General features: G+C 42.2%; 1 protein-coding gene across 1 annotated transcript in view; it reads right to left on the reverse strand.

Annotated features, from left to right (window-relative positions):
* GAB2 (GRB2 associated binding protein 2) overlaps positions 1-20475 on the reverse strand; it is a 260187-nt gene that overhangs the window by 18926 nt on the left and 220786 nt on the right. The window contains exon 3 of the mRNA XM_069070942.1: positions 10363-10603. Within this exon, the coding sequence (XP_068927043.1) occupies positions 10363-10603 (241 nt within the window). The remainder of the gene's footprint in view (positions 1-10362; positions 10604-20475) is intronic.

Here is a 20475-nt window from a genome sequence, read left to right on the forward strand (position 1 = left end):
AGAGAGAGAGAGAGAGAGAGAGAGAGAGAGAGAGAGAGAGAGAGAGAAGGAAAGAAAGAAGGAAGGGAAAGGGAAGGAAGGAAGAAAAAAGGAGGGAGAGAGGAAAGGAGGAAGAAAGGAAAGGAAGTAGTACAGATGGATGGATGGAATGAAGGAAGAACAAAAAGAAGGAAGAAAGGAAGGAAGAGAAAAAGAGAAGAAGGAAGGCAGGTAGGGAAGGAGAAAGGAAAGGAAGGAGGAAGGAGGAAAAGGAGGAAGGAAGGGAGAGAGGACAAAAAGAAGGAAGGAATGGAGAGAGAGGGGGAAGGAATTAGGAAGGAAGAAAAGAAAGAAGGAAGGAAACAGAAAGAAGGAAGGGAGGAAGGAAGAAAGAACTTATTAAGTGCCTATACAGAGCCAGGAACTGTACTAAGAGCTTTACAAATATGTGATTTGTTCTCCTATGATTTCTAAGTCAACCACCTTCTTGTCCTTGGTTGCCCATTTTCCATGCAGGTGAGGACCTTGTTCTCCATTAGCCTTTAAACCAATATGGCAGTGGGGTGGAGAGAGTCCTATGATCCTCAGTGTTGCCATGAATTAGGTAGTTTTTTCCCCCTCTGCTATTGGGATATCTTATTATCTTCATGAACAAAGAAGAGGCAAATCTACTGATGTGTCACCCCTTCAACAGCCTTCAGATTAGGCCTCAACATTTGCCAAGCTCTTCTCAACCCCTAATTCTGGTGGCCAATGGGCAGGGGGCAAGGAGAAAGGAAGAGGAGGAGGAACAGAGAGAGGGGAGGCAAACAAGCATGAAGAGAGCGGAGTGGTGACCAAGAGAGAAGAATGAAGATAGAGGAGAAGGGAACAGATAAAAGAGGCAGGGGAGGGATGGAAAAAGGGAGAGGAGAATGAAGATAAAGGATATGGGAACAGAGAGAAGAGAGAAGGAAGCTGAGGGGAAACAGAAAGAAGGGAGGAGAGGAGAAATAGAGAAAGGAGGAAGCACAGAGATGGGGAAGAGGGGGACAGAGAAAGGGGGAATGGAGAAGAAAGAGGAGAGGAAAGGTAAAGAGGGAAGATGAGGTTGGATCGAGAGGATGGATAGAAGAGAGGAAAGATAGAAGAAGAGGCAAAAGAGGTGGGGAAGAGAAAAGTGAGAGGTTATTCCAGGACTGAGCTGGCCAGGGCAGCTCACAATGGAACACAATGTACATGCCCATATCCTGGGACAGAGCAGATCGCAAGCAGAAAATCTGGAGTCACTCAGGCCAGAGTGCAGACAAATCGCTATTGTTGGCCCTCGTCACTAGGGGTGGGGAGAAGCCTGGGCTTCCTCCCCAGAGACAGAGAGAGGATCTAAGGACCACCTAGGCCCTTTTTATCCACTCTGCTACTCATTCCCTAAACAGTAACAAGTCTCTGAGGTTTAGTGAATGGGGGTGGCAAGATGTTCTCTAAGACCTCTTCCAGCTCTAAACTTCATGGTTCTTGGTATAGAGATGAGGCATAAAATGATTCTGAGACCACTGAGTTCACCTAGTCCTGGTCCTACCTGAACAGGCATCTCCATGAAAACATCTGACTATTCACTAATCACCCAGACTGAGCTCAAGAACCTTCTGTGAAGGGGAACTCACTACCTCCCAAGACTCTCACTTTTGGACAACTCTCAGTGTAGCAGGGTCGTGGAGCAGGCTTACCTGCCCACCTTGGTAGGCTGTATGATGTGCTTGTGACTCTTCTCTGCCTAATTCCAGGTGACAGAGCGGGAGCTTTGGGGCTACATATGGTCCCTGTTCACTGAATATGGTATAATAGACTCTTAGTGGGTCCCTGCTTGTGTCAGCAGCAGAGGAACAAGGTGACAGTCTGGGAAAAGACAAAGCTGCATCCTTAGCTGTGGTTCTCCGTGAGGCAAGATTCAGTGATGGGTTGGAAAGGGTGGGAACCTTCTCTCCCCAGGTGGCCTGGCAAACTCTGACTATGTGCAGCTGGTACCAAAGGGCCACAGCCAGGTGAGCTGATGCCTGGGTCCCTGGCAACTCCCCTGCCTGTTATGCTGCTTTCTTTGAGTAGGGGGGAATTCATGAGCTTGAAAAGTTGGAGGTTAGCAAGTGGTAGCAACAGTCTCCTGGAGTCATTCTAGTCACACTTGGGGCAGAGGCATGCTGACGGCGAAGGACCTACATCAGAGCGAAAGGCCACCAGAAGGAAGATGGCCCCGGCTCGGCTATTTCTTCCAAATGGTGCCAAAGGAGGCAAAACGTTAAAAGGCTAATTAAAAGCCTTTCCAGCTCTCATGTCAGCAGCCTCCCAACAGACTGTAATAGTAGTTATAAATTAGTCAATCCTGTCTAAATGATTCTGTTAATGAACACAATAATTCTTTGCTTAGCATTTCTTTCAATGTCAAAATAATGTACCTGTCTCATACCTGACTCATGTTTGTACACCAAGTACCTTTTACTCTCCTCTTCAAATTCCAACACGACCTATGACTTTTAGAATCAGCCCCAAGATGACAGGGTGGAGGCTTGTTAGTGAGCCAACCAGGAAGAGAACAAGGGGCCCAATCCCTTTAATTAGAAGAGGGCTCTCTTAGTATTGAACTGGGACAATCATAGGGCTTGATAAAGACAAGGAAGGACAGGTAGCTATAACAGTAACAATAACGAGCAGTTACAATGTGCCAGGAACTGTGCTACATGCCTTACAATTGATTATTATCCCACAAGATCCTCATAACAAATTTGGAAGGTGGGTGCTATTATTATCTTTATTTCACAAATGAGGAAACTGAGGCAACAGAGGTTAAGTGACTTATCTAGGGTCACACAACTAGTAAGAATATGAGGCCAAATTTGAACTCAGGTCTTCCTGACTCTCCTGGATTCTCTATCACCATCGCTTCCTAAGTGCCCAGCCCCAAACCAGACTAGGAAGTTTTTTCCTCATAACAAGCAAAATGAGCTTCTTGGTAACTTCCCTCCACCCCTCCTAGTTTTGCCCTCTGGGGCTAGGCAGAAGATTTAATAATCCTTCTTCCATGTGACAGCCTCTCAAATCCCAGAAGGTAGCTCCCAAGTCCCAGGCCTCAGGCTTCCTTTTTCTAGGCTGGTCATCCCCAAGCTATTCAATTCAACTGGTTCCCATTTGTATTAGGATCCCCAAGTCCTTTACCACTTCTTCCTGAACGTTCTTCGCTGAATGTTTGTCAGTGTCTTTCCTTAACTGTGGCACCCCAAATGGAGCACAAGACCCTAGAGGTCCTCGGGGCTTGGGTGATAGACCTCTAGATGCAGACGGATAGACAGCAGCTCTTTTGGATGTCACTGTCATGCTGTTGGTTCATCCTGAGCTTGTAGTTCATGAAAAACACCAGATATTTTTCAAACAAACTGCTATCTAGTCACAGCTTCTGCATTTTGTATGTGTGAAGCTGATTTCTTGAACATAATTCTAAGACTTGCCTTTTTTATTCATTCATCCATCTATCCATCTACCTTTTGTTTATCACTAAGGTTATCTACCATTAACTATCATTAACTCTCTCTCCTTCCCTCTCACATTAACTCTATCTATCTATCTATCTATCTATCTATCTATCTATCTATCTATCTATCTATCTGTCTGTCTGTCTGTCTGTCTACATCATTATCTATCTCTCTCCCTCCCTCCCTCTCACATTATCTATCTATCTATCTATCTATCTATCTATCTATCTATCTATCTATCTATCTATCTATCTATCTATCTATCTACTTTTGGCCCTCTATTCACTTGGCACTATTATGTCAGTAGGTAACTCCCAGCGAAAAATATTATTAAGGCAAATTTCTTCTTAGTAGATTGAGCTTCACTTTCTAGTCCATCAAAATCTTTTGGAATTGAGACGTTTCATCCATGTGCCTGCTTTTTGCCTTCATTTTCAGTCACCTACAAATTTGATAAGCATAACGTCTATGCCTTTATCCCAAGTCACTAATAATAATATCAAACAGCATAGGGAAAAATTAGGCCTCATCCCTGGGGCACTCTACTAGAGACCTTACAAGAAGAAAACAAACCAGTAACGATGATTTTTGGGGTCTGGTTATTCAGCCAGTTCCAAATCAAGTTGGTATCACATCGCTCCATTTTTCCCACAAGAATGGGATGAGAAACTTGGTCAAGATCTAAGCAAAGTCTTTATCTACAGCATTTTCTTAATTATCCCTTTCACCAAAGGAAATGAATTGCCCAAATGTTCTAGATGAATAGATGTTGGCTCTTTGTGGACACTGCTCCCTTTTCTTGATGAGCACTAACCATCCTGCTAATATGATGTTCTAGAATTTTGCCAGGAATCAAAGTTCATAATCTCTATCATCATCATCATCGTCGTCATCATCATCACCACCACCACCATCTTCTTCTAAAATCTAGATATTTGTTCTTTTCTAGTCCTGGGGGCACTTCTCCCATTCTCTATACTCTTTCAAGGATCGATGAAAGTGTCCTAACAATCACACTTGACTTCTTTTTTTTTTTTTGGAGGGGGGAAGGCAGGGCAATTGGGGTTAAGTGACTTGTCCAAGGTCACACAGTTACTAAGTGTATCAAGTGTCTGAGGTCGAATTTGAACTCAGGTCCTCCTAACTCCAGGACCAGTGCTCTATTCACTGCGCCATCTAGCTACCCAACACTTGTCTTCTTTTAGTACTTGGGATGTAGTTAATCTAACCAGGGGCAGGTAGCAAGAGGACCTCTTATGTCTTAGGATATAATTCTACTTTTCTAAGATAAATACAATCTTGAAGAGAATTGCTCCTTACTTTTATATTTAGTCTCTATTACCTTCCCTGGTTTCCATCCTCTTTTAAAAATCTCAGCTAGTCAGTGAGTTCCTAGTGTACCATCATTTTTTTTTCTTCAGACAATTTCTCTTTTTTCTTTGTCAAATTAATTTCATTTGTTTCTTTAGAACTGGATTCCTAAGAGCTCCCTATTTCTGGGCTTCCTTTTCTCATTTAATTTCAGGTCAAAGGATTATAACTCTCATTTTGCTTTCTCAAAATCTAGAGTACATGGCAGACTATGCCTGCATTTTCTCTTCACACACACACACACATGCATACCCATCATATCTAATTTGGTGACCAGTTCCTCCCTTTTTATTAGTGAGATTCAATCTAGAACAGGAATTTCATAGGAGTCCCCCAAAGTCATTCCTAGTTTGTAGCTTAAAAAACCAGGAACAATTTGACAGGCAGAACAGACAATGATCCCACCCATTCATTGACAAGGGGAGAATGGAGGAGCTTTATGGTTGGAAAACTAGGGCACTCTCAACCCAGAGCCCTTTGGTAATTACTGGGCCAATAACCATTACACTGGTTAAAGTTTAGCCTTCAGAAATGAATGGAATGCTCATCCTAAGCCAGGATGAGATCTCTGGCCAGGTATCTAAGTCCCCAGAATAGGAAGGAGCCCAAACAAAAGGCTAAAGCTGGGTGTATTCGCTAGCTGGGAATACCTGACTCCTTGTTCTAAAGAATTTGGTCTCGGGGGCTAAGAATCTCCTCCGGAAGAGATAAGAAGCCTCAATAGGGAGTGAGGAAGGAAAACTGGAGAATAAGTTTTTGTTGGTCTCTAGGCAAGGAAAGATTTTCTGGCTTTTCTAAAAGAGTTGTATGGTGTTCAAAACCCTTCCTAACTTCCTTTTACCTTTCCAGTTTTATCTTACTTCCTCTCACATACTCTGTAACTCCTCTCTGCAAGCACTCATTTCTAGTCCTTCTCCTCCTTCTAATCTCACTGCCTTCCTCTTAGGTAATCTCCAATTTATCCTGAAATATATCTCGTTTGTACATAGTTGTTTGCATGCTGTCTCCTCCAATAGACGTGAAGCTTATAGAGGGCAGGGACAGTTTTTGATTTTCTTTGCATCTCCAGCACTTGGCAAAGTGACTGCCACGTAGTAGGTGCTTAATGCTCCCTGACTTGACTGCCATTTCATGTAACTCCTCTGGCTGATCCAGAGGACCTACCGTAGAACTGAAATAACTAACGATCCCTTGGGAGACCTGTCCTGTGAATTGGGAATGGGAGGGCAATGACTCTAGTACTGTTGTTGTTGTTACAGGAAGAAGAAAATGTCATTAGACTCTGAATTTATTGGCTTCTCTGCTTTTGGTAGAAAGAGGACACACACCTTAGAAAACGTTCATATAACTGAGGTCCTCTGTCCTGTCTGGGGCTGGTGGTCTGTTTCCTGAACTCGTCTATTTCCTCCTTGCCTCCTAGAGTATATTCTCATGCCATTCATTCTTCCCTTCATTTCTTCTTTCATTTATGTTCAAAGCACTTCACCTGACCAAATGGAGCATGCTTCCAGCGTATTCCTCTGATGGGGGACCAGAAGACTATCCTGGAATGAGGGGACGCACATTTTTTTTACTTTCAGCTTGGATACATTTTGAACATATCCAAGAATGACAGTTTGCTTGGCTGTTATGTGGCTGCATACATGGTGGTCTGCTCACATCCCCACTCCTCGTATATGCCACTGATAATTCTGTTAGACTTGAGCTGTCTGTCTTATTTGAAGGGTGTATATTTCCAAGACACTTCTAAAAAAATTCATGCTCTCATCTCTGTCCCTATAAGCACGAGGACCGGTGGTCAGCTAAAAAAATACATCAATCTAACCATGATAAACTTGGTAACCCTTTTCCATCACCTTCTTTGTATTCCCTCATCTTCCCTCATCTGGTTCAAGGACTCCTGCAATGCTATTCTCCACCCCCAAGCTCCTATGCTATTCCTTTTAACTAAGATGAGACTTCCACAGCAACATTCCAGTCCAGAGTATCCTGTCACTGTCTCATGATGTCAAATTCACCTTTTCTAATTCTCCTTGGTGGCTACACAATGGGGTTTTGGGTAGAGACAACTGAGGCCAGGAGTTTTATTGCTGGCTCCTGTCCAGTCCAAGGACTGTGTCTCTTGTGAATTACTGGACATTTCTCTACTGGACACTTCACTAAAGTGTCAAGGTTGGTAGATATAATGTATTGCTTAGATTTGCTAAAGTTTGTTTTTTTTTTTTAATCAGGCATGGCTCTCTGGCAAGGGAGGGAATGAGAGGACATAACTGGGAAAAAGTTATGTAAAAATAAAAGACAGCTAAATATACAAAATAAAGTATGAGATAAATATAAAAAAGGGGAAGGGGAAGAAAATGTCTGCTTAGGATGTGGCCCCTCCTCCTTTTCCACTATGATGATCTCCACTAGCCTGGAAAAGCAGACTGCTCCCACCTGACCTATATCTTGAATTTTCATTTCTATATTGATCATTTGTCCTGTTAGCTCCTAGTGGGGGACTGGCCTGAGTCAGCCTAGCACACTACAAAGGGTACTGGACCTGTAGTCAGGAGGCCTGGGTTCCAATTCTAATTCAGGTGGTTCCTTTGCTGTATGACCAAGGGCAATCACCTCTCTTCCCTGGTCTGAGATTTTCTCATTTGTAAAATGATTTCCAAGGATCCTTCCAACTCAGATAAAATGTTAGCATTGAAAAACACCTGTGGTATCTACCCACCAGAGTTGGTTGTGGGTTTGAAATGAGGGGGATGTACTAAAGCACTTTGTTACCCTAAAGTACTAGATAAATGAGTATATTTGCATGGAGTATGAACAAGGTGCAATTTGCAAATGTGGCCACCAGATGGCGGAGAGAAACAGGGCCCCACAGTCCCGGGAATCCCCGCCAAAAGCTAGCAGGTGTTTGGCCCCTGCCCTGGGAACTTTCCCCTGGAGAGCCAGAAGTTCCGCCCAGGCTGGGAGGCAGGAGTTCCTGGTCCCTCTCCTGCAATCTCCTGTTCCCATCTGCTCTTGCCCCTGGGGCATCCAAGGAAAGTTTTGCAAAAGTCTTAACTGCCCTTCCCACCTCTAAGATCAGGGGAATAGAAAACAGCCTGGAAAATCCAAGATTCAACCTCTCACTAATGGGGAGTTTCCTGGATGCCCTCTGCAGGCAGGGTGGGCAGAAGGCAATAATGGTGAAGTAATACAGAAGCACTTCTCCAGAGCCCCCACCTCTCTTTTATTCCACCAGGTCCTCTTTCCCAGGGCTGCCTAACTAGTGCCCAAATGCAAAACAAGGCCTGTCTGCTCAGGTGCCCATTTACACAGCCTTTTCCTCAAAAACTTCCTGATGCTCTGGTCCTTCCTCCCAGGAAGCTGCTCTCAGAGAATGGTTTTAAAAAAATTTTTTTTTTTTTTGCTTTTTGGAGAGCAACTGGGGTTAAGTGACTTGCCCAAAATCACACGGCTAGTAAGTGTGTCAAGTGTCTGAGGCCAGATTTGAACTTAGATCCTCCTGACTCCAGGGCCGGTGCTCTATTCACTGCACCACCTACCCACCCATCAGTCAATGTTCTAATTCTTCTTGTCTTGCCCACTAAAAACCATGTGACCTTGGGAAACACACTTCTTCTGTGTGGTCTTCCTCCAAAACATGAGCATGCTAGAGTAGATGTCTCTAGGGGGCCTCCTGGCTTGTACAATTCTAAAGGATTCGTCCAGCTCTAGTGTTCCATGTTCTAAGGCCCCTTCCAGCTCTGGCATTCTGTGGCCCTGTGTCTGCAGGTTCTATCCATCTTGGACAGAACAAGTTTGTGCAAGTCTGTCTATGACACAGAGGGACAATGCCTTACCCTAGAGGCCTGCAAATGATGCCTTTCAGGTAGCAAAACCTACCCCTTTACACCCAAGTATAAAGCTGGAAATTGATTCATTTATTTGAAATGTGGGCCTCACACTTCATAATGATTTGGACCCGTGCTAGATAACCCTGCTACAAGGCTGCTAATTCCACTAGACACTAAATCTTATTCCTCTACCCCTACTAGGAGCCCTGTACAAGCTTGATATATAGCAGGCACTTCAGCAGAATTCCATAGACCTTTATTATGAAATGGGCTACAGACTGAAGAAATAACATATACTCAAATAACTATGATACAAGGAAAGAGAATGGAAAAGGAAGGGAATATTTATATAGTACCCACTATGTCCCAGGTGCTGTGCTTTTTACAAATCTCATTTGATTCTCACAAAACCCTGTGAAGCAGGTGTTATTATTAGCCCCTTTTAACAGCTGGGGAAACTGAGGCAAACAGAGGAGAAGGGATTTGCCTAGGGACATAAAGCTAGCAAGTGTCTGGGATCACATCTGAACTCAGGTCTTCCTGCCTCCAAGCCTAGTGCTCTACCCAATGCACCATAAGGAAATAAAGACAACTACTAAGTCTGAGGCCAGATTTGAACTTAGGTCTTCCTAACTATCTGCCTAGGTGGAAAGAGTAAAGGAGAGGCTTTGGTAAAGCTCTATGGGAAATATAAAGAGGGACATCACCAGGAGAGAGATTGTTATATGAAGGATGGGAGAATGGCACCAGAGCTTGAAAGACAGAAAGGGCAGCAGAAGAGAGAGACTGGGGTGGGTGTGGGGAGGAGAGTGCATTCTAGGCATGGGTGAGGGGGAGGAGAGGTGACCAAAGATAAGCAAAAGCAAAATCAGAAGCAGAATTACTAAATGGCCCACCATCCTTTTTACCCACTGGGTCTTCCCATGAGACACTCCCAGGCTGTCCAATGCAGTAAGCTTTTACTGAGTGCCTACCACTGGGCCCATCCACGTCCGCATGAAATGCTGCCAAACTCACACTCAGCCTGTTGGTGCTGTCCACACATGCACACTGAACCTCATCCTGAAGCATCCTGTCTCAGCTTATTCCCTCCCAACAAGGAAAAATCATAAGATCAGAGGGTTTCAAGCAAGAAAATCTTAAGAGATGATCTATACAGTTCCCTGTTTTACAAAAGAAGAAAGTGAGAATCAGAGAAATTAAGTGACTGGCCCAGGGTCTCCTAGCTACTGTTAAGGGGTCCCCTGAACTTGTCCTTTCAAGTTGCCATATTTTCCAGAAACACTGGACCCAGAGTATGCAAGAGGCCCTGAATGTGTCAAGGACAAAGACAAAAAATTTGAACTTAGTTCTAACTCCCATGTCCACTCTGCTTTTCACTGTATCATGCTACTTTTAGTATTAATAATACAAACAGTAAACAAAAAAAAATAGGGATAAATGCAAAATCTTACACTTGGAGGAAAAAAAAGTCAACCTCACAAGAACAAGTCAAGGTATTGTCTTTTTTTTCAATCTGCCTAAAAAAAAGCTGGGGATTACAGTGGGCATCAAGTTCAGTCCAAGGTGTGAAATGACAGTTGAGAAAGAGAATCCTTCCACATGTGTGTTTCTGAATCTGAAGCAGCCTCTGCCAGGGCTGTCTGAACACCCAGTCTTCCTTCCTCTCAAGTTCCACTTACCTTGTGTTCTCTGCTCTTCGGCTGATGCACTGATGCAGGAAGAGATAGTCCTGGGGGGCACTGGTGGACAAGGTAGTCTGCGCATGGTTTGCTGGGGCTTCAAAGGTGAACAGGGTTGGCTGGCTGGAGTGCGAGGGGGCCGAGGATTTGCGCTCTCGAAGCAGGTGTGGGTTGGAGCTGTTGAGTTCAGCTGGGGAGGAGCGAGGGCCGTGACCAACAGAGGGGAGGTTTCTCAGAGAATCTGTGTAAGAGGAAAATCCAAACATGAATATATGTATATATGTTTCTATGCAAGCATATAGAGTCGATGCAAGTCAATCAAGTCAACAAACATCTTTTGATTGGCTGGAGTGGGCCCTCTAGCATGGAACATACCACTAATAGCTTTCATTTCTATATGCCCTTAAGCTATATAAAACCACTTAGCTCACAACAAGCTTGTGAGGCCAGCCAGTCAAAAAACACTTATTAAGCTCCTAGTATGTGCCCTAGAAGGCAGGAGTTTCTTTTGGTGCAATATTGGAGGATGATGAGAATACAGGAGAAAATGATAAAGCTCAGAGGCGTACAGCCAGTTATAGACAGACAGACAGACAGATACAAACAGACAGATGAATGAATGAAAAATATAGATATATATGTGGTTAAGTCATTCAGTTGTGTCTGACTCTTCATGACCCTGGGTCTGATCCATGGAATTTTCTTGGAAAAGATACCAAAGTAGCTTGCCATTTCCTTCTCCAGTGGATTAAGGCAAACAGAAGTTAAGCGACCTGTCCAAGGTCACACAGCTAGTAAGTGTCTGAGGTCACATTTGAACCCAGGTCTTCCTGATTTCAGGCCCAGAGCTCTATGCACTGGGCTATCTAGCCGTCCCTGATACATACATACATATATACATACATGCAAACAAATGAAAGAATAAAGATACAGCTACATAGATAAAAATAGATGAAAAATTATTAACCCATTTCACAAAGAGCCTAAATTTCAGAGAAGTGGCTTGACCACCACAGTCACAGAACTAGTGTCCAAAACCAGAATTTGAACCCAGATCTCTGCTGACATAATGCTGCTTCAACACCATCAACAGATGGGATGGTCTTTATTTTCCCAAGGGCAGTAGGGTTCCATTTTGGGCCAGCTCTGTTAAGAAGCTCAAATCTACCTTCCTTTCTTTGTCTCCCACCTATTTCTGCCTTGGGCCACTAAACTGAACAATCTGGGGATATTCTGGGTGACTGTCACTGAAGCACCAACCTAGAGAGGTTATCACCAATGGATTTTTCTTTGGCAGGTGGAGGAGGTGGACATCCTTAGACTTGGCAGGGTTTTAGTCTGTGTGAATGAAGAGAGTACCCACATCAAGGATCTCTGATGTCCTTACAGTCAGTGCTGAAGCAGAATGAGGTTATGATTTAAAGACTTGAGAAGTCAGATCAACACAGTAAATAACTAACCATAATTCAAGAGACCTGATTATGACGCATGCTACCACCTCTCGACACACAGAGGATGGACTCAGGGTGCAGAACGAAACAAAAAGTTGTGTTCAAGTCTACTATAGGATTTGGTTTTGCTTGACAATGCATATTTGTTACCAGGGTTTGGTTTTTCTTTTCTTTTTTTAATCAGGGAAAAGAGAGGTGGAAGAGAATAAATGCTTAATTTTGGTTTCTTAATGTTTTTAAAAAAGAGGATATATTTTTTTCACTGATTAGATTTCACTGGTAGCAGAAATTTTGGAACCAGGGGTGGAAATAATCATCACTGTTAACAACAAAAATTCATATTTGTATAGACTTTTACAGTTTATAGAACATCTTCCTACAACCATCGGAGGAGGAGGAGAAGGAAGAGGGGAACAATGAGGATAGTATCACACCTATTTTACAGATAAAGAAATGGAAACAGAGAAATTCACAGAAAAGGCTATAGCCCCATCCCTAAGGGAAAGGGGCAAATTCCATAGGGTACCTGAGAACACAACAGTTTTCTCATACCTTTTGTGATCTCATACATGTAGATGAATTAAGAGGATACTGGAGGAGGAGGAAATGTAAAAAAGGGGAAAGATTGAGAAAGATAGTACTGAGAGAAAGACTTTCTGTCCCTTTTGAAATTTACTAACTGTTGCCATGGGGAAGCCATTTAATCTCTTTACACCTATTTCCTTATCTATAAAATGGGTATATTAATACACACAAAACTGACCTCACAGGATTTTTGTGAGGCTTTAATAAAATAATGTATATTCAAAAATACTATTTAAAATCAGTTATTGCTACTTTTCTCCTCTTCTTTTGGATGGCTTTCATATAGAAATGGCCCTGGAAAAAGTTGCTATTCTACTATTATTTTTTTAATCTAATATTCTGGCGACAGTTGGATAAAATAACTGCTTTTTGAAATCAACTTTTTTTCTGACACAATGTGTAAATTTATTTTGTGTAACTTTGCATATTTAATTCAGGGAATTGCCGTCCCTCCTTCCCCCCCCCCCCACCCCAGTGTATTTGGTGGGGAGGTTAGGTAGGAGGGAGAGAAAATAAATAAATGCTTGTCAATCAGAAAAAAAATTAAGGAAATTGAGTAAGAGTTCATCTTTCTTTATTTCAGGTTCCCTGAAAGTGTCTTTGGGGGGCAGCGCCAATTGCAGAGAGTATGATGGGGATGAGGCAGACTTCATCCTGTTGCCGTGTGATTTCTTCTGCTCTGACTGGTTGGTTTAGCAACATCTATTTAAAACACTGTCCTTAAATTTTTATGGATTAACATTCTGTCCAGGCAACTGTAGACAACAGTCTGATCTTCCATAAAGTGTTGGTGCCAGGTGTATTGGCTGAATTCTCTGCTAGTTTTGTTGTTGATAGGATCAATTATGCTGATAGTTTTCCTAATATTGAACCAGCCCTGCATTCCCGGTCCTATGTGATCAAAGTGTATTATTCTCATGATGAGTTGCTGTAATCTTTTTGCTAACATTTTATTTTAAAATTTTGCATCTATATTCATTAGGGAAATTGGTCTATAATTTTCTTTCTCTTTTTTGGCTCTTCCTGATTTAGGTATCAGTACCATATTTGTATCATAAAAAGATTTTGGTAGGACTCCCTTACCTATTTTCCCAAACAGTCTGTATAGTATTGGAATTAATTGTTCTTTAAATGTTTGATAGAATTCGCTTGAAAATCCATCTGGCCCTGGAGATTTTTCCTTAGGAAGTTCATTGATGGCTTGTTCAATTTCTTTTTCTGAGATGGGGTTAAGTGTTTTATGTCCTCTTCTGTTAATCTGGGCAATTTATATTTTTGTAAATGTTCATCCATTTCATTAAACTGTCAAATTTATATGCATATAGTTGGGTAAAGTAGTTCCTAATGTTTTAATTTCCTCATCATTGGTGGTAAAGTCACCCTTTTCATTTTTGATACTGGTAATTTGTTTTTCTTTTTTTTTTTTTTTTAGCTGGCTGAATTCTTAAGGATGCTCTGAGATAATCTGGGGATTTGCCTTACGTGAATTTAGCAGAGAGAGAGCTCCTCATATATAATTCTAGTCACCAGATTTGTGTCTTGCTAAGTGTTTGGTAGGTGCTAAATTTCGGTAACTTGCAGTTGGGTCTCCTAATTTCTACTCTTTCTTTTCAGAATCTGCATTTATTACTAAGAGACCCTAGAGGATAATCCTTTTGTAATTTCTGGTGTCCACAATCGAATCCTGAATTGCCATCACAGGCAGCTAGATGGCGTAGTATATAAAGCTTTGGCTTTAAAATCTGGAAGATTTGGGTTCAATTTCAGCCTCAGACATTTACTAGGAGGGAGTCCCAAGCAGGTCTCTTAAGATCCTCTCAGCCTCAGTTTTCCTCGTCTGGAAGATGGAAATAATAATACCTGCCTCACAGGATGTTGTGAGGAAATAATTAGATAACATGTAAAACACTTTGCAAACATTAAGGCACAATACAAATGCTAACTATTATCATAAAATCTTTGGTTTTTATCTTTTTTTAAATCTACATGACTCAGCCACTTGCTTGATGCTTCTCTGTCAAAATATTGCTAGCTGAATCTGCATGAATATCTCCCAGGACTTTTGATGCCATTTTTAGACCTCATGCACTTCACAGGGTATATTTGGAATTAAACAACTTAAAAGTTACATTTGACAAATGCAGTGGCACATAGATATCCTTAGCTTTTGCTATTGCGCTGCTTTGGGGAGCGGTCGTGAATGTTGTTTGTTCCAAAAGTATTTCTGTAAGTTTTAAACCTATTTATATACCATTAATTTTTATTACATGTAAGTTATATTTGATATACTGTTAAATTATTAACATGATGTAGATAATAGAATATATAAATTATTTGTTGTTCAGTCATTTTTTAGTTGTGTCTGACTCTGTGACCCCATTTGGGATTTTCTTGGCAGAGATAGCAGAGTGGTTTGTCATTTCCTTCTCCAGTTCATTTTAAAGATGAGGAAACTAAAGCAAACATGGTTAAGTGACTTGTCCAGGACCACACAGCTAGTAAATGTCTGAGGCTGGATTTGAACTCAGGAAGCTGAGTTTTCCTGACACTCTATCTGCTGTACCACCTATCTGGTCCCTATAAATTATTAAATATTGTTAAATGAGTATACATTAATATTTATGTCCTATTAATTTATTAAATTTACTTATATGTTCCAAGAACATCTATTAATCTTATTTCCTTGGAAGGGATCGTGAAGAGTATCTAGTCCTGTTTGACAAGGAAGCATTAGTCTTTGTATTGCTGCCTTAAGATGATGGGCCCTATGATCTGTTAATATTGTACAAGTTTTTGTTAGAAAACTTTCCATATTTGTTGTGGTCCATTTTATCATTTCAAAAGTTTAAATTAAGACTGGCATTTCGTAGGTATCAACTGCTCTAAATTTTAATATGCTAAAAAGTTTCAATGTTCATAGCCACAGCTTCCCGCCTTGATAACTTTATTTTCAATGTGCCTTGTCTGGAGGATGACCATGGAAAGTATTCCTAAGTATAGCCTTTATATAGTGGTTCAAGCTGACCTCTTGAATTCAAGTTCAAAGATTTCTGCCTCTCCTTCTTCTTGGTGTGTGTACATATATGTATATATATTTTTTTCCTTTTTGGAGGGCAATTGGGGTTAAGTGACTTGCATGAAGTCACATGGCTACTAAGTGTGTCAAGTGCCTGTGGCTGGATTTGAACTTTAGGTCCTCTTGACTCCAGGGCTGGTGATCTATTCACTGTGCCACCTAGCCACCCTCTTCTTGGTATATATTAAGAAATTTATACTTTACTGAGTCCGGTGATATTTTGATATCATTGAGGAAAGATTCCATGAGATTAAGAAATTCATTAATATGATTTTCAAGATCCTAATAAATTGGTGTTAACCATGAACATTAAGTGATCAATAAAATGTTTTAGCATAACTCTCTTTCACTTGAGAGCTGGAGACATGATATTGAATCATAAGGGGCTTAAAACTGTCTCCTTGAGAGATGTCACATTCTCTGTCAATTATTCTTGCCATTGTGTTGTTGGTGGCATGTTTTAAACTGAGAAGAGTTTCCCAAGTGAATATCAAATGCTCCAATTTTTTCACTATACTTGTTTTATGCATTAGAACTAAATGAATATGCCATTAATGAGGTATTCTGTCAAAAGCTTTGGGATAACAAATTTGGAGAAAATTATTATTTATCTCATTCTTCTCCTCTTTTTTGATAGTATTTTGGATAGACAGAAATGGTCCTGGGATCAAGTCAGCATTTTGCTTATTACCTTAAATTTGATTTTCTAGGGACCATTTATCATTATTGTTATTATAAGGAAGAAGAGTCATGTCTCTGGAGATGTCCCCAAGTTCTGGAAGGGCTACATCAGTGCCTCTCCAGCTAATCTATGCTGATTGCGATGACATTCCTCTCTGTGGCACCCTCACTGCCAGATAACACCAGACACTGGGGAGCCCACTGGTGGTGGTGGGTTTGTCCTTCATTCTCCAAGAGGACCGTGACATCAGGGTATGACGACATGAATTGCAGTTGACTCAGATTAGAGCAAGGGAGGGCTCTGCAAGGTCACCTCACTATCTCCTCCTGAGTCATCTGGGTCCAATGGCCAGACATTCATCAGGATGACTAGAGATAAGCCCATTATAGCACTAATAGGATATGATTATATGGTGGCCATGGGGTTGATATGTTATATGGGAAGGTAATGTTCAAGGGTCAACTTAAAGTTCTAGGAAGGCCACAATGGGCTCAGTGGAATGGGGATATGACCCCTTGCAAGGCCAAGATTCAAGCCCAGCCATGGTGAACCCCTCAAAACCCACCATAACTTTTGGAAAAGTAGCATTTGTCCCACTTTCTTCAAGAATGACCCAACCTGAACATAGTGTAGTGTGATAGGAGTGTTGGACTTGGCACCAGAAGACCTGAGTTTAATTTCCAACCCTGACATTTACTAGCTATGTCAACACAGGCAAACTGTTTAACCACTCTGAACCTCAGTGTCCTTATCTGTAAATCAGGGATAACAATTCTTGCCGGCCTCTCAGGGAAAGCACTCTGTAATTATTTAAATAACTGCTAGGTGGCGCCATAGTGCTTAGCATGCCAGACCTGGAGTCAGGAAGACTCATCTGGAGTTCAAATCTAGCCTCAGATACTTACTAGCTCAGTGACCCAAGGCAAGTCACTTAACCCTGTTTGCCGCATTTTCCACATCAGTAAAATAAGCTGGAGAAGGAAATGGTAAACCACTCCAGTATCTTTACCAAGAAAACCCCAAATGGGGTCATGAACAGTTGGACATGGTTGAAACAACAAATTTAAATAAATGTATTATTACTATTAATAGCGTAAGGCAGGGCTCCTAGTGATCAAAACACTCCACAAGTTGGGTAAATTACTCTCCTGTTTATCTCCTGCATGGGGGATAGAAGAGCTGGACCCACACACTCCAGGAAGAGTCTACATGTCCCTGAGGGAAGACATAACCTCTCTGACCAATGACTGCATTGATTTTCAGGATGAATTCCCATCCCACTTTCCTCAGTGGACCTGTACACAAATAGCATTAGTGAGACTGAATCTGGGCTTAGTCACTCCATTAGTAACTGCTAGATGAACTCCCTAATAGCTAATGCGAGATGGCTCTTTGTGGGAGTGCTAACCAGGAGGGAAACATCCTGCTGACCGACCCCTATCTCTAGATAAAATAAAGGTTATTCGATCTCCTTTGGTGGAACTTCTTCCTACCATTTACTCTTTCTGACTGACCGTGGGTGGTCCCCAAAGCTCTGTCCTAAGTTCTCTACTTCCCTTTCTACATTGTCTTCCTTGGTGCTACTCCTAGGGCTTCCATGCCAAGGACTCCCATGTCCATAAGGGGTGTCCCAAAAGTCGGAGTGTTGTTTGAAGCTTTAGTCACTTAAATGCATTGTGTGGATAGCCCTCATCTCTCTCTTGCACTCCAGTTCCACATCTCTAGATACCTCCTGGATATTTCTACTTGTGTATCCCTCTAGCATCTCAAACATGGCATGTTTAAGAAAGACTTGATCATTTTCCTCTTCTCCAAAGTTCTCTATTTCTGTTGAGGGCATCACCACTCTCCCGGTTACCCAGGTTTGAAACCCTCGAGAAATTTTTGACTCTGTCCTGTCCTTTCCTGGCTCTCCCTCTCCTCCCACTCCCTATCCCCATTCAATCTGGCTTTGAAAAGTTGAAATTGATCAGAATTTAAAAAGGAACAACTAGTTCCCTATCTGAAAGTTTATTATTCTCAAAGGTAACAATCCTAATTTTCTTAAAAGATCTAAAAACAACTGCCCGGTTCACTTGCAGTGAGGTAAACTTCTACAAACAGGCCATTTTAGACATACACATGTATAAACCAGCTTGCTTCCTTCCTTCCTTCCTTCCTTCCTTCCTTCCTTCCTTCCTTCCTTCCTTCCGTCCTTCCTTCCTTCCTTCCCTGTCAGGAAGACCTGAATTCAAATGTGACCTCAGACACTTCCTAACTGTGTAACTTTAGGCGAGTCACTTAATCTCTTGGCCTCAGTTTCCTCATCTGTAAAATGGAGATAATAATAGCATGCACCTAACAGAGTTGTTGTGAGGACTAAATGAAATATTTGTAAAATGCTTAGCACAGCACCTAGCACATATAGTAGGTGCTTAATAAATGCTTGCTTCTTTCCTTCGTTCCGTGGGAGCTAGAAGAGACCTCAGAATGCCAAATGCCAGAACCACGAGAGACCTTAGTCTAACTCCGTCAATTTACAAAGAGGCTCAAAGGGATAGTGATTTTTGGAGTCCCACATTGTGTTAGGTGAAAGAACTGGGAGCAGAACCCAAGTCCACCTGTCCCCGAGGATCCTGCCCAGCCCCACACTGCTTTCAAGGCAAGGCTGGCTCTCCTTGGATTGGCAAGTAGTTGGGAATCTTCCCCAACTTTCTCTCCCATTGAGCTCTAGAATGATCTCACTCAGTTCAACCAAAATGTATTAGGCATCTAATAGATCTGATGTATTACGCTCAGTGCTGATGATGCAAAGATTAAAAACATTTCCTGCTCTCAAGGAGTTTATAGTCTAAGGAGAAAAATGGCATAAGCAGAAAGAAGGATAACACAACATGAAATATGTCAAGGGTAAGACAGACACACCCAAAGCATACAGGAAACTATGGGAGTGGGGATATCAGAGACCCAAGATTCAGCTGGTACAGAGAATCAGAAAGGCTTCATGGAAAAAGGGCATCCAAGGTGATATCTGAAGGAAGGGGGAAAAAATCCAACAGGCAGAGACAAAGAGGGAGTATATTCCATATTCCAGGCCCTGGAGAAGGCCTAAATAAATGAAGAGAGGTGGAAGGTAACACAGAAGAATAAGAGTTAGGAGGTGGAACTTAGAACATAGAATGCCCCTAACACCATCAATGGCTGCCTTCTCCTTGAATGGCCTTCTCTTCTTTCTAGGTTTTTGGAACACCCTCCCTCCTGGTTTTCCACCTATTTGACCACTCGTTCCCAGTCTCCTTCTGGGAATCCAAGTCACACCCAGTCAGTAAGGTTCTGTCCTGGGTCCTCTTCTCTTCTCCCTCTTTCACCTGGTAATCTCATCAGCTCCTCGTGGAGTTATCAGCTCTCCCAATGAATCTCAGGTGTATTTATCCAGCCCTAACAGTCTCTCCTGACCTCCAATCTCTCATCTCCAATTGCCTACTGGGCATCTCCAATTGGATATCCCCTATACATCTTCAATTCCAAATGTTCCAAGGTGACCTCATTATCCTTCCCCTACCATTTTCCCTTCCTCCCAACTTTCCTATTACTGCTGAGGGCACCACCTTCCTCCCAGTCAACCAAGGTGGGGAACCTACATGTCACTCTTGACTGCTCTCACTCCCCCATATCCAATCTGTTGCCAAGTCCTGTTGTCTCATAACATCTCTGGTAGACTTCCCTTTCTCTCCTCTGACACTGCAAACACCTTGGCACTGGCCCTCATTAATTACCCCATACCCAGACTAGTGCAGACAGGCATGGTCTCCCCACCTCTAGTCTCTCCCACCTCCAGGCCACATTCCACTCTATCAAAGTGTGAGTCTGACCATGTCACCCCCTCTAGTCAGCAGACTCCAGTGGCTCCCTACACCCTCTGGGATCAAATATAAGATCCTCTGTTTAATGAAGCTTTTAAAGCCTTTTTGAACCTTTTAATCTCTTCCCTACCTTTCTGTCATTACTTACTCCAGTCCTCCAACCTTTATGATCCAGTGATGCCGGCCTTGGTGCTGTTGATAACACAAGACCCTCCATCTCCTGACTCCGGGAATTCTCACTGGCTGCTCCCCAAATGTGCAATGCTCTTCCTCCTCCTCTTCATCTCCTTCAAGTCCCCAGATCTCACCTTCTATGGGAAGCCTTTCCTATCATCCCTCAATGCTAGTACCTTCCCTCTTGAAATTATCTCCAATTTATCCTGACACATAATTGTTGGCATCCTATTGCCCCTTGAGAACAGAAACTGTCTTTTGCCTTTCTTCATATACTTGGCAGCCACAAAAGGGAAAAGAAGA

The sequence above is a fragment of the Petaurus breviceps genome, unplaced genomic scaffold (assembly GCF_028583685.1).
Source record: "Petaurus breviceps papuanus isolate PSGF00001 unplaced genomic scaffold, PetGlider_PUasm1.0 90823, whole genome shotgun sequence".
In the NCBI taxonomy this organism is placed as follows: Eukaryota; Metazoa; Chordata; class Mammalia; order Diprotodontia; family Petauridae; genus Petaurus; species Petaurus breviceps.